This window comes from Salvia splendens, chromosome 19 (genome assembly GCF_004379255.2).
Source record: "Salvia splendens isolate huo1 chromosome 19, SspV2, whole genome shotgun sequence".
NCBI classification, from domain to species: Eukaryota; Viridiplantae; Streptophyta; class Magnoliopsida; order Lamiales; family Lamiaceae; genus Salvia; species Salvia splendens.
Window position 1 is genome coordinate 7,312,488 of NC_056050.1, and position 15,001 is coordinate 7,327,488.

General features: G+C 36.9%; 2 protein-coding genes across 2 annotated transcripts; both read left to right on the top strand.

Annotated features, from left to right (window-relative positions):
• Window positions 1-1,254: 1,254 nt before the first annotated feature.
• Window positions 1,255-8,338, top strand: LOC121779802 (chaperone protein ClpD, chloroplastic-like). Its single transcript, XM_042177237.1, has 12 exons — window positions 1,255-2,178; window positions 2,962-3,125; window positions 3,220-3,449; window positions 4,134-4,242; window positions 4,322-4,452; window positions 5,989-6,090; window positions 6,189-6,470; window positions 6,577-6,680; window positions 6,754-7,048; window positions 7,214-7,447; window positions 7,526-7,759; window positions 7,834-8,338. The coding sequence occupies exons 1-12, from the start codon at window positions 1,475-1,477 to the stop codon at window positions 8,140-8,142; spliced, it is 2,898 nt and encodes a 965-aa protein (XP_042033171.1). The 5' UTR covers window positions 1,255-1,474; the 3' UTR covers window positions 8,143-8,338.
• A 1,165-nt stretch (window positions 8,339-9,503) lies between these two features.
• Window positions 9,504-14,503, top strand: LOC121779418 (U2 small nuclear ribonucleoprotein A'-like). Its single transcript, XM_042176753.1, has 8 exons — window positions 9,504-9,686; window positions 9,777-9,817; window positions 9,944-10,073; window positions 10,173-10,378; window positions 12,619-12,789; window positions 13,176-13,226; window positions 13,427-13,603; window positions 14,227-14,503. The coding sequence occupies exons 1-8, from the start codon at window positions 9,605-9,607 to the stop codon at window positions 14,230-14,232; spliced, it is 864 nt and encodes a 287-aa protein (XP_042032687.1). The 5' UTR covers window positions 9,504-9,604; the 3' UTR covers window positions 14,233-14,503.
• Window positions 14,504-15,001: the final 498 nt, after the last annotated feature.

Below are 15,001 nucleotides of genomic sequence, written 5' to 3' on the forward strand. Positions count from 1 at the left end.
TTTATGGGACGGAGAGAATACCATGTATAAAAAGAGGAAAGAGAGGAAAAGGGAATTTGAATTGATTTGACAAAAATGTATAAAAAGAGGAAAGAGAGGAAAAGGGAATTTGAATTGATTTGACAAAAACATTATTTAAAATCTTAGGGAAATCAAATGTCTGCAAAGGGGGGCTGTTGGAGAGTGAGTGTTCAAATATCCTCTTATGGAAAAAAAAGTGTTGAAAAAGTGAAAAAGCATCTTAAAACGAGTGAATATACTATAGAAACAGCAAATGTGCATTTTAGAGTCCAGGGGACTGTAAGTGTGCATTTTTGCAAGTATATCAAACTTAATAATACTTGACTCAAAAACTCATTAACTTCATGCATTTTCATATTATTTCGAAAATTGTTTGCCCTAAAAAAATAAGTTATCTCTACAAAATTCATACCTTGCCTAGGGTTGGGGGAAAATATCAAAATATCGAAATACCGAGCTTATCGTACCGGCAAAATACCGATTTTTTTTTCGGTATACCGTGATCGTACCGAAATATTTCGGTACGGTATGATACCTCATCGAAAGATTTCGGTAAGGTAATGATATGAATTTTCATTTACCGCGGCATACCTAAATTAGGTATATACAGTAAAATATAAATATAATTATAGTATATATAAAATATGTTTTATTCATTTTTAAATTATAAAATCTATTACTATAAAATATAAATATAATTATATATAAAATATATTTAATATATTTTTTAAATTATCAAATATAAATAATATTCTTAAAAAACTCAAATATTCTATTTTCATTGATGTTGAAAGTTAGGTATACCGCAAGTGTACGGTATACCGAAAATGAGGCACAATATCTGTATGGAAATTTGTAATATCGAAAATAAGGTATACCGAATATTTTGGTAAGATAAATGTATGACTTTTTCACATATTGAATTTTCAGTAAGGTATATGTAGGTAGTTTCGGTAAGGTATATTGTACCCACCCTGCAATTTGGAATCTGATTAACTCTAATTTAGAATTACGCTGGTAAAGTAGTAATAACATGTAACAATCTGAATCACTTGTAGAATAATAATCAAACCATATAAAATTTACCCTAATGCATAATAATCATGTAATAAACGTGAAATTAATTTTAATTTGACATAAATTTTGTTGACCGACGAGCGAAAGAGAAAGTAAACGATATGAAATACAGTAAAATTGGGCTGTGTTATGTTGTGTTGTGCTGCGCTGCCGTGATCATTCGACTTTCCTTCTATTCCTTTCTTCTCCATCTTTCTGCATATGCAGAGATCCTTTTTCATACGCCAACTATTCCACTATATAAACTTCATAATTCATTTTTCTATTCATTTCTTCTTCTTCTTCTCCTCCTCCTCCTCCTCCTCCTCCTTTCTTTTCTTAACCACACACATTCATCTTCAATATTTATTTTTGTACTACATAATTTCAAAATTTAATGGAGGTGTCGTGTTCACCGCCGCTCTCCGTCAACTCCGTGCTCAATTCCGGTCCGATCCGCCGTGTTTCTGCATCCGCCGCGCACCGCCGTCGCCATAAACTAGTAGCGTTTCCCCCTAATTGTCCTCCACCTGCCTCCTGTGCTACCGCCGCTTCTAGTGCTTGCAGCACCAGCACCAGCACCAGCACCAGCTCTTCTTCTTCTTATTTCGGACTCTCGCTTGCTCAAAATTGCGGATTCAATCGGAATAACGCAGGTGCTCTGAAGAAGACAAGGAGGCGCTCGTTTTTCGTGGTTTCAGGAATCTTCGAGAAGTTTACGGAGAGATCGATCAAGGCGGTGATGTTCTCGCAGCGAGAAGCCAAGGCTATGGGCAAGGACATGGTTTACACGCAGCACCTGTTGCTAGGCCTCGTTGCTGAGGATCGCGCCTCCGGTGGATTCCTCGGATCTGGCATTACCGTTGATGCTGCACGAGCTGCTGTGCGGAGTTTGTGGGAGGAAGATAATCACAACGACGGGAGTTTGCAGCAGTCGGAGACTTCAGCTACGGATGTGCCATTTTCTGCTAGCACGAAGCGCGTGTTTGAGGCTGCGGTTGACTACTCCAGGACTATGGGGTATAATTACATAGCACCGGAGCATATCGCTGTTGGATTGTTCACTATCGATGATGGCAATGCTAATCGTGTGCTTAAGAGGTACTCTAGTGTTTATTCAACAATTTTAGCCTTGTAATTAACTTTCTCATTAGTTGCAATTTGTTTCATTTTTGGTTTGTATCGTATGTGATTGAGAGTGTATGTAGGGATTTCGATCTAGTTTTCGTGGCGTAAATAGATACTCCTAATGTAGCAGATAAATTTTTCTGTGATGGTTAGATTGTCTTGTGCTAGGCTGGCTGATGCTTCTAAGGAGAAAATCTTCTCTGTGATGCTCATTGCTCCCCTCTTTGTGCATATTGTTTTATTCTAGTTAGTTTCTGCATTTGGATGTGTGGTTTGCAGTAGCTGTCTCTCTATTTGTATGCATACAATATATTTTGCCAACCTCAAAGGTGAATGGTTTGTCCTTCTTGGTGACTTTAGCATGCCTATAGCTAATACTTTCCCGATTCATTTGTTTAGAATAAGTAATTAGCCTATAGGTAATACAATTAGATTAGAGGACAATAATTCCATTATCTTTATCCGATAAAATGTCAACTGTCAAGGTTTTATTAGTCAATGCTACATATTTGATATTGGGATCATAATAGAAACCTGAAAAAAAATGTCTAGCATAGGTAATTCTCCTCTAAACTTGTTTATTTCATGTGGCCACAACATGTAAGCTGTGAAGGATTTGGAAATCAAAATAACGATGCTATTTCGTAATTCACTGTCTCTTTTTCTGCATCGCTATATGCTAATTGAGTTGAAGAGAACATAGTTGCTTAGTGATTTTCATGTGTTATCTCTTGAACTAGACTCAAATGGTTTCAGATTAGGTGTCAATGTAAACCATTTGGCAAAAGCGGCAGTCTCCAGACTTCAAGGAGAGCTTGCCAAAGAGGGAAGAGAACCAGCTTCCACTGCATCCAAAAAGTTACAGGGAAATATCTTTCCTGAGAAAAACAACCAGTCGAAATCCCCTGAAAGAGAAACAGGTCAGGATCAATATTACCTGTTGTTCCATGGTGTTTCTGGATAAGTTTTTCTGAAACACAATAATTACATTGAGATTCACTACTCTTTTAACAGAGAAAAAAGCTCTTGACCTATTCTGTGTGGATCTTACTGCCCGTGCTAGCCAGGGATCCATTGATCCTGTAATTGGTCGAGATACTGAAGTACAGAGGGTCATTCAAATTCTTTGCCGAAGGACCAAGAGTAATCCAATTCTTCTTGGTGAAGCTGGGGTTGGAAAGACAGCTATTGCAGAAGGACTGGCTCTAAATATTGCTAATGGGACTGTTCCCATCCTTCTAATGGTGGGTTTTCTCACTACAAAGGACAAAAGTCTTCTTCAAAGTTTATGCTACTCTAGTATATTTTGAGATAGTCAAATGCATGGTTACTTAGATGGTGTTACTTAAACTTAGAATGTGTTTTGCTGAGCTTATAAACTTATTACGACAGCTTATAAGATGTTTGAGGTAAGCTCTTTACAAGTTTTTAAAAACTATCTTCTTAAGTTTTAAAGCTCCAAAATATAAATTATGAAAAATTATCCCTTTGTCCCATTGAAGTTCCGTTGTATTCCTTTTGTTGTTATCCCACTACAGTTGAGTCATTTCTTAATTTTTGTTTTTGGCAAAAAGCAATGAGTTAATCCCTCATACTTTATTCTCTATCCTACTTTATTTTCTCTTCTATTTAATCTCTCTCCACTTAACTCACTAACCATCATTTTCTTAAATCTCATGCCCAAAAGAAATGCTTCAATTATAGTGGGATGGAGAGAGTAGATGTATTTTTGGAGTAAGATCATGTTTTAGCCTACTTCTTTAATCCGTCATTTAGGCCATCCAAATAAATTGTCCTCGCGAGCATTTTAATATTCTTCTATCATATATGATCTGAACACACAACATATTATTTAATTAATATTTATAATCGATTACTACTATGAATGTTGCTTGCTGTGGTTTGTCATTTTTTGTCTTTTTGTCCAGGAAAAGCGTATATTATCTTTGGATATAGGTCTCCTGATAGCAGGTGCAAAGGAGAGGGGAGAGTTAGAGGGACGTGTGTCCATGTTAATAAAAGAGATTAAACAGTCAGGTAAGCACTTCATTAGGAGTGTTAATGGATTCTGAAAACTTTAAGATCATGTCTCAGCTTGATGTTGCCTCTTTTTCAGGAAATATAATTTTGTTTATTGATGAGGTCCACACGCTTATTGGTTCTGGCACAGTTGGACGGGGAAATAAGGGTTCTGGTCTGGATATAGCCAATCTATTAAAGCCATCACTTGGACGGAGTGAATTTCAGGTGAAAAGTCTGTAGTGCAGGCTTCTGTGTTGTATACCTGATATCTTAATCTTTCTAGTTAATGCATCATTTGGAGGCTTAATTTTCTTTAAGAAGAAAGAAAAAGAACAGAACAATAAAAATATAGTAGAATAAAAGATAAATCTCCTCCTTACAGAACAAAGAGGTCAATCTTCCAAAAAGGCCACAACAAATGTGGTAATCAAACTATATTACTGAAGAAATAAAATACTACTACAAAGCCCTATTTATTTATAAGAAGTTATTGAATACTCCTAATTGAAATAAAACTCTTTCTGACAAGTTTAAAAGATGAAACCTGTCTCTAAAAGTACTAAAGTACTAACTAGACTCTTTAAAAAAAACAACTTAATGAATTAATTAACAACTAAAAGATAACAGAACAATGGACGACCTGCAGGGAACATGAAACGTTCTCTATCCTTGGACGATCAATATCAACTGCCCGACTGTCGAAACAGCCTTGCCTCAAGGCTGGGGTTAAAATATACACACGTTGCTTTGTCTGGTGGACGCTCATACTCGGGCTTTCAGACAAGAGTCAGAGATGCAGAACAAAAGAATATGGCGACGAACAAGAGGGAACAGATGCTGCACTCTGAACTGGGAAGATGGTTGAAACTGTCGGCAAAAGATCAAATTCTCAGTGGGTAGTGGCTGCTGGGATGAAACACGGGGGCTGGGGGCAGGGATGGGGGCTGAAATGGTGGAACAACTGGGCAGGAATGGAACTGGTGATGATGTTGTTGAACATGGCGTCGATGCCGTCAAACTTGGTATTGAGTTGTTCTACCGCTGTCTCCAATCCATCAAACCTTGATTATGTGCTTCAGGTTGACACCATCATTCACCGCACCAAATTGATATGGAGTAAAGGCGGTGCTGCTGGAAATAGAACATAAAGAAGAAGAAAATAGAAGAACAAATGATTAAAATAGAGAATAAAAGATAAATATCCTCCAGGAAAAAGAGGCCATTCCTCTGAGAAGGCAACAACAGATGCTGAAATCAAACTATACTACTTAACAAATAAAATGTAGGAAACACAGCCATATTTATAAGAAGCTACTAAAGACTCCTAACAAACTACTAACTAGACTCCTTAAAACAATAAACAGCTAAATGATTAATCAACGACTAAAAGGTACAGAACAAGGGACGGTCAGCAGGAAACAGGGAAACCTCCTCTATCCACGGACAATCGATATCATACAGTTACTTGCATTCTGCACACCAATCTCTGGTATCAGTACCTGGCCTTACAACATTGTTGTGGGTGTCATTGTTACTTTCATTTCTTTAAGTCTATAAGTGAAAGATTGGGATACACTGCTGACTGTCCAAGAACATGAAAAAAATGATCATGAAGATGAACGGATATTGTTTCCTGGGTGGCCTATTAGAGAATGAATATGCTGGTTTCTTGCTGGATGCATTTGCAAAGAATTACGCAGATCTTTATATTTTATTTGCTTGCATTTTTATTTTTATTTCATTTTTAATTTCTTGTGGCAGTGTATCGCATCCACAACTATGGATGAATTCCGCTTGCATTTTGAGAAGGATAAAGCATTGGCACGGAGATTCCAACCTGTTTTGATTAATGAACCGAGTCAGGTGTGAGATCATCTTTATTGACAATCAGGAAACACACATTACTCAAAACTGTCACATTTTGACTATTGCTCCTTGATGTATTTTCAAACATATTCTAGGTCGATGCTGTTCAGATACTGATGGGCTTGCGTGAAAAATATGAGTCCCACCACAAATGTGTATACACTTTGGAGGCCATTAATGCTGCTGTACATCTGTCTGCTAGATATATTCCAGATAGACATCTTCCTGATAAAGCTATTGATCTTATTGATGAGGCTGGAAGTAGAGCTCGAATGAAAGCATCCAAGCGCAAAAAGGAAGAGCGGACTTCTGTACTTTCAAAGTCACCTAGTGATTATTGGCAAGAAATTAGAACAGTGCAGGCCATGCATGAAGCAGTATGTTAAATACGTTTTGCGCATTGTTACAAGTGCTATATATATATTTTCTGCTGATTCTTTCTAATATTCAAATGCCCTTATCTGATCTCTTGCATTTGACCAGTCACTGGCAACAACAGTGGCAGAAAATGATGACAGCTCAAGCTTGGATGAGAATGGAAGACATATTTATAATCCGTCTTTGGTGTCCTCTTCCTCAGATGATGAGTATGTGTTCTGCCTTATGACATCCCTAACTGATCCTAGATAGCTAAGAACTTAGTCTTTACATCTCTTGCAGAATTACAGTGGTTGGGCCTGAGGATATAGCTTCTGTTGCCTCATTCTGGTCGGGAATCCCAGTTAACAAACTAACAGCTGATGAAAGAATGCTTCTGGTGGGCCTTGATGAGCAGCTGAAGAAAAGAGTTGTTGGTCAAGATGAGGCTGTCGCTGCTATTTGTCGGGCTGTGAAAAGATCCCGTGTAGGCCTGAAGGACCCAGATAGACCAATTGCTGCAATGCTCTTCTGTGGCCCTACTGGTGTTGGGAAAACTGAACTCACTAAAGCTTTGGCAGCAAGTTATTTTGGATCTGTAAGAAAATCATTCCTTGCTACACCTTCTTTTATTATGATCTTCACAAGGTCCAACCCTGATATGAGAATTGGAATGCATCAAACTATTGCTTTCTTTGCTTCAATGAAATATGATTCAAGACTCGTTTGTGAAAGTGAACTACTTTTCTACTTTATCTCGTAGGAGTCTGCCATGCTAAGATTGGACATGAGTGAATATATGGAGCGGCATACTGTAAGCAAGCTGATCGGATCTCCTCCTGGCTATGTCGGTTATGGAGAAGGAGGCACTCTAACTGAAGCTATAAGAAAGCGGCCATTCACCGTTGTGCTGTTGGATGAGATTGAGAAAGCTCACCCAGATATATTCAACATCTTGCTACAATTGTTTGAAGATGGTCACCTAACAGACTCTCAGGTTTCTTTCCACTAATGATTATTTAGAATGGCCTTATTTTTTCATGCACCACTAATCTGCTTAAGATTCATTCAATAGGGTCGAAGAGTATCATTCAAAAATGCACTGGTAGTAATGACTTCCAACGTGGGATCTGCTGCCATTGCTAAGGGCAGACACAACTCCTTTGGTTTTTTTACCAATGAAGATGAGTCAGCATCATATGCTGGGCTGAAAGCATTGCTGATGGAAGAGCTAAAGGGTTATTTCCGCCCAGAATTACTAAACAGAATAGACGAAGTAGTGGTGTTTCGTCCTCTTGAGAAACCTCAGGTTTGGCTAGTGATTTTTTTCATTTCTTCAATGTCATGAGAATCGCATTTCTGAACTGTTTCCCCTCGTTTCAGTTGCTTGAAATATTGGATATAATGGTACTTGAAGTTAAAGATCGTCTGGCATCTTTGGAAATCGGTCTGGAGGTATCAGAAGCGATTATGGAGTTGATATGCGAACAAGGCTATGACCGGAGCTATGGGGCTCGGCCTCTCAGAAGAGCAGTCACACTTATAATTGAAGATCTGGTAAGTGAATCTCTACTTTCTGATGAATACAAGGCTGGTGACATTGCTGTAATCGATGTCGATAGTTCTGGGAATCCGGTCGTCACCAACAAATCAAATAGGATCGAATTATCCGATAGGAGCTCCAAATTATAAGGAGATCGAGTTGTATATTTTTTAACCCAACATGTAAATAATCGATTCATATTTATGATGGGCGTAAATTGAAGCCCTCATTCTCCATAGTATTACCACCTTGTTGTAAACTAGTATTCCATATACATATTTTTAAATAGTTTTGTAAGATATACATCAAATCATGTATACTACAGTACATAATTTATTTTCTGAACTCTCGCTATAAAAATTTATCTTTTCTATACTTACATAAAAGTTTGTTCCTCCTGAACATTTGAACTTCCCTAACCTGAGCATCTCAATTAGGCTGGTGAATGATTCTCGGCTATATAATTCAACCATTTAAATTTTGAAATTGATAATTGCTACAACCAGCTAGACCAGGTAGAGGGGGAAAAGAAGAGCATATGAGAAATGGATTTAAAACTGGAAAAATATGTTGATAATTATATCCAATTCAAAAGGAATTTATATGATCAACAAATAGAATTATCTGCAAAGAAGTGTTTTGTATAATGGGGTAACTATTTTTAATTGCTACTACTCCACATGATTCAAATGAATAGGTGGCATGTTACTATATACAGGAAATGATTGGTTGGGCATTTTCCTTGCGCATTGGCCAGGGTTCGACGGCTTGCAACAACATTTTCCACATTTTTTTATATTTTTAAGCAATTTCGGTTTCATCCGGATAACCAAAAACCGAACCAATTACAGTTTCGATTATTAAAATTGTCAGTTTTGGGAGTCGGTTAACTGACCGTTCGGTTCGGTTCGGTCCCTAACCGAATCACCGACTTCCCAGCCCTAGTTTGATCAAATTTTAGCGTGTCATGTAGCTCTCCAAATATAAGTGCCATATTATGAAATTTAAAAATAATTCAATTCTTTAATTTGAATAAATTTATGCTATTATTTTTATTTTATCAAGCTCGAAATCGTTTAGTCGTCCATGTAATCATCAATACACATTTACGTCGTCGTTCATTTACAATACCAAAATTTTAAACGTGTGCATCAATTTAGTATTGAAAATTTAGTGGGTGTGACGAATTATCCATTCATCCTTTTCAAAAATTAAAGAGCCATAGTTTTGAAATGACTATAGTTTCTCTATCCCATGTTATTTGAGGCAGTTTCTTTTTGTTATATAAGACTTAAAAAAATTGTGTTTAGAGAATTTGAATAAAGATGATATAGTAGTACTCTTATAGACGAGAGAAAAGATGATAAAACAAGTGAGATTAGAAATTTTATTTTTAGAGTGGTGATATATTTCCATCAATTTTTACATAAATGAAAGGTTGGTGTAAATTGATTAATATCAAATAAATGAATCCCGTTATTAAGTTTATTCAAAAGTGGAGTATTTAATCCGGGTTTGGATCCCTCTATTCGGATTCTTAAACCTCTTATTCTGAATCCTGCTTTTGCCGCCGGCCGAGAGAGAGAGAGAGAGAGAGAGAGAGGTGATAAAATGGTGAGATTCACTGCGGATTTGATCTGGAAAAGCCCCCATTTCTTCAATGCCGTTCGCGAGCGAGAACTCGATCTCCGAGGTTTTTTTTTTTCCAAACCCTACTATTTTTTTAGCATAATGTTTCTGTGCAACTCCTTGTGTGTGTTTCTAACTCTATAATTCCGAGCAGGGAACAAAATTCCTGTTATAGAGAACGTTGGTGCTACTGAGGTGAACTGTTTCCCCTTTCTACATCATTTGGCATTTCACTTTTAGTTATGCTCGCTTCCTCTATCTTTTAGCGATGAATGTGTTTAGTTTTCCGTTTGTGATTTTGCTTTACTTTCCGTTTAACAGGACCAATTCGACACCGTTGATTTATCTGATAATGAGATTGTCAAGCTTGAGAACTTCCCTCTCATGAATCGCCTAGGAACCTTGTTATTGAACAATAACCGAATCACTCGCATCACTCCTAACCTTGGAGGTATAACCCTATTTTCTTCATTACTTTAACAAATTCAATTTTGCTGCTTTTATATAAGCAACCTTGAGCTATGTGGTTATTGTATTGGGAATTTCACAGAGTTTTTGCCGAAACTGCACACCTTGGTCCTCACCAACAATAGGTTAACTAACTTGGCTGAGATCGATCCTCTTGCATCACTTCCCAAGCTGCAGTTCCTTAGTCTGCTTGACAACAATATTACGAAAAAACCCAATTACCGTCTGTATGTTATCCACAAGTTGAAGTCCTTGCGTGTTCTGGACTTCAAGAAAGTAAAACAAAAGGTTAGTATTCGAAATATAACCATCCCATTGTTCTGCTGCACTTCAGATGTTTTGAAATGCCACAAAAATGGTGTGTCATTGAGGTTGGGAGTTGACTGTCTTTGGAAGACATGCTTGTTTATCAATTGACACCAAATGAAGCAATATAAGTTAAACATCAGTGGCATGGAAATCATATATTGTGAGTAATTTTGGATGGAATATTTATTTTGATTCTTTAAATATAATAGGCTTCAGTCGGTTATCATTCACCTTTGGTTTTACGCTGGATCTTGTGATTGGTATATACATTTCTTTTCTGCTGAAATATCAAAACTTTGACACCTGCCATGAAAGCTGAAAATTAGGAAACATACGAAAGTGAATAATAATTTAAGTTGACCAAATTATATATTTGGAACTAAAAAATGTCATTCCTATACTATGTAATTAAAATCTCTGTTTTTAAGTTACCTTGGCAGTATCTCGAAATGTTAAGCATCCGCTGGACTATGTCAATACTTAATACTCGAATTTCCAGTATGATCTTAAACATGATTCTGTCCCAGTGGTCTTAAAACTGGGTTGATTGTGTTTAAAACTCAGTTAAACAAACCAGCAGTTACTAAGTTTATTAATTTTTAAAATTTCTATTAGCCTAATTTATTACGGCTAGGTTTCAGGGGGTTAATTCAATCAAATGTTTACTCATTGTGTTATGTATGCTCTTTATTTCATCATTTCTTGGGAGCTGATGAAATCCCTTTTTTGATACATGCTTAAAAGGAAATACAACAATGTATGTATTTTAGGCCCTTATAATTGCAGATGTTTGTGTCCTTGTTTGCTCAACGTATAAGGAACTAATGGTCTTCTGAATTTACAGAATATGAAGCCTCTGCAATAGCATTTTTTGATTAACTGAATAATTTTGTGAAGTGTTGAGATTCCTGTCTTGCCATGTTACCCACCTCCAATATCAGGCTATCAGCTGCTAAATAGTGGAATTTTCTCTGTTATTTTCTGGCTTGGCCAAAGTGGTAAGAAGAAACTGAAAGTTTGATATGGATTAGGACCTTAAGGGAAGTTGTTGGAACACTACTCCTCACAAGATTATTGAATTGCTGATCCTAGTACTAGAGAAGAAACTTCTCACGGTTAATTCATACTATTGCATTGTGAATATTCAACATAATTACATGTTTAGTGCACTCCGTTTCCCCCTCGCAACCAGAGTTCTTACCTAATTACCCTGGTGGGCCCCACACTCATAACAACACTGATTACATGATTACATCCGTCCTGGATGTGCTTTGAGAAGAATCATCTTCTATATATAAAATGTTCAATCTGTTGACATTGTAGCTTATGACTGTTACTTTATGGGCAGATAACCTTCTTTCTCTTTTGTGCTTATATTGCCATTACAGAGAGCAAACATTATCATTAGTTCATTACCGACCTTTTTCTGTTTGGGGATTAAGAGCATGAATAACGCGACGAGCCGGGCCGCAAATCGCGAGTCCCGGCCCGTCCTGCGCGTTGGAGGAGGAGGCGTCACGGCCCAGGCCGGTCCCGGCCTGGGCGCGCGTTGGAGCTTCCGGGGCGACGAGCCGGGCCGCTACTGTTCATTAATTTTAATTTTTTTTTTTGCATTTTTAAGTAGAAGAAGAAGAAGAAGGGGGAGAGGGGGAAGAAGGAGGAAGAGGAAGAAGAAGGAGATAGAGAGGGGCGACGTTTTTTTCATCAATTTTTATTTATTTTTTATTTTTTTTTTGCATTTTTAAGAAGAAGAAGAAGGGGGAGAGGGGGAAGGAAGAGGAAGAAGAAGGAGATTGAGAGGGGGGAACGTGTTTTGCATAATTTTAATATTTTTTTATTTTTTTTTGCATTTTTTTAATACTCTAATTTTTTGTATATTTTTTAGTTTATAATTTATTATTTTTGTATTAAAAATAAATTTCTCGTGTTATAATTGCTCAACGTATTCTATTTTACAAGGAAAATAAGTTGGAGTTGTGAATAGTGTCATTTATTAGTTGCGGCCTGCAGGGTTAGAGCAGTTGGGGCCTGGGCCGTAACTGTAGGGGAATGATGACGTGGAGGGGACTTGGGGCCGGAAATGGGGACGGGGTTATTCATGCTCTAACGTGTTTCTCATTTTCTCCAAGTTTATCCTGCTCTGTTTATTCAATTTGCTTCACACTGTATTGAAGTATTTTTTGGTCTGACCTTACAAAAAACTGTTGCACATCATACAGGAGCGTGCTGAAGCCAAAATTTTATTTGCATCAGAAGAGGCTGAAGAAGAGGTTAAAAGGCAATCTGCAAAGATTGTACCTGCTGAGACTCCTAGTGCCCACGAATCTGCAAGGGAGCAACAGACAGCTAAACCAGCTGCACCTACACCAGAACAAATTTTGGCTATTAAGGTATATAAATATTCTTTTTTTCTGAGACTTCTGTCATTCTCCTATCTTTCAAGGGTCACCATGAGTCTGGTGGTAACTTCGGAAATTTATAGTTGTGAAATGCCAAGTGTAAGACTTAGAAAAGGTAAAGAACATGCCAATTCTTTGCAGGGAGTAAGGGAGTAATAAATGTGAGTGAAATTGGAGTGTCTGATATTCTTTCCCTTTAAATGATGAGCTTAAACAGTGTTTCGTATATTTTGGGTTTTGGCTGATTGTAGTATGCTTTCAGATTCGTCTCAGAAAACAAAATGCATTGAGATTTCTTTTTCCTCTATCCAACTGTCCACCTGGTTATATTTTTCAGTCACCATTGATTGTTCCTTAATTTCCCTTATACTTTACAGGCTGCCATTGTGAATTCACAAACTCTTGAAGAGGTGGCAAGACTGGAACAGGTAATCTGACAACCCTTCATACAAATAGGATAGTCTAATGAATTTTGAAGTATGAAATACAACCCGCCACTCCTTCACAAAAAATATTTGCATTGTGTCCTTGTCCATTAGTCTATATTGATTTTTTTTTCATTTTCTCGTTCCCCACCTACCTTATTAGAAATTTACCACAAGAGTTTTAATAATTCTTGAAAACGCAGGCACTAAAATCAGGACAGCTTCCAGCTGAGTTCAACATCAGTGATGGTGGCAATGCACCCAACGATGAGGCTACTGAACAGGAGGATAATATGATCACAGATGAAAAAGAAGCAAATAATGAACCTAAAGAAAGTGAGTCTGAAGAAAAGAAAGACAAGCCATCAGAAATGGAAGAGGTATACTCATTTTTAAACGTTACATGTGTATAGGTTGTGGACCTGTGGTCTTTTTGGTTTAGCTGCACTCATGCTGTTCAACTGTTAGATTGTGATAAATTAAGTTTGCTGTCTAGAAGCTATTTAAGGAGTAGTATGCATTGCTGATCATATAGGTGCGATGAGTTTCACTAAAATATCTAGTACTTTAAGATGGGACAAAATAAATCACCTAAAAGAAGAAAATTGAGCATTTCATGTTGAGTTGAGTGTTTGAGTGTGTAGGCTTCGCCCATTTTTGTCTGCACCTGCACAAATGTTTGTCTCTTCTTTAGAAGAAATAAAATCTGCATTGTTCATGTGAGGTTTTACCCCTAATAGAGTTCTCTGTGCATCAAAAGTGTCTACGAATGACATTTGACATAATAGATAGATGTGTAGGTATAAATGAAAACCATCGTTCTCTAGTTTGTGGCAGAAAGCAAAAATTCAAAATTACATAAGAATACTGGATGTTTCTATTTTCTCATTTTCTCTCTCCCCAATTTCTCCTCAAATAATTGATTATATGAAGCCCATCAGTTTTGATCTGTTCTCTCAACATATGAATCTAACAGATACTTCATTTGCATTTTTTGTTTCAGGAATAAGTTTGTTCCATATGAATATTCAGCACTCAATATTCATCGTGTATCCGCCTGAACATGATTAATGCCCACTTCATGTTGCATAACTGTGTTTGTAATCTTTGATATTTTCTCGGATGAAGATTTCAGAGTAGCTATGAATAGGCAAGGAGAGCACTTGCTAACATCTTAGTATTTGTGCGACATAGTTTGCTGCGACTGCGAGCAATGTAGTACTTGTCAAAAAACATGAATTTCTGCAGCTACTTACAGGAAAAATGTGTCTTCGTTGTCATGTATTAGGTTGTTCGAGCTATTCCTGTTATTTCAATCGAATTTTCAACTGGTTATATTCTTAGGAGAAATCTGACCGTCATTAAAAAAAAAAAATTTGCGATCGTTGAAAAGTGGTCGTTTGTAGTTTTATGAAAATTGAATTTTATTGATGGCAAGTATAAATGTGATCGTCATGTCCATTAAATTGAAATCTTTGTGTAAAACGTTAAAATGTTTGATATTTTCTCCTTTTAGGCAAAAGTGAACATAAGAATATTTGCGTCATTTTGGTCATGTGAGACCTTTACTTGATTGGGCATTCTGCAAGTATTATAGACATTCTTGAAAAGCAAGGGACATCAACTTTTCTTCCTTGAGGGTTATAATACCTATAAAGTTATTCAACAAGAAAAATTATACTTCCTCCTGTCCCACTCTTCTTTTTTTGGGATATTCCATTCTAAATCACGCATTTCTTAAAATAGAAACATCACACTCTACTTTTTCTCTCTTACTT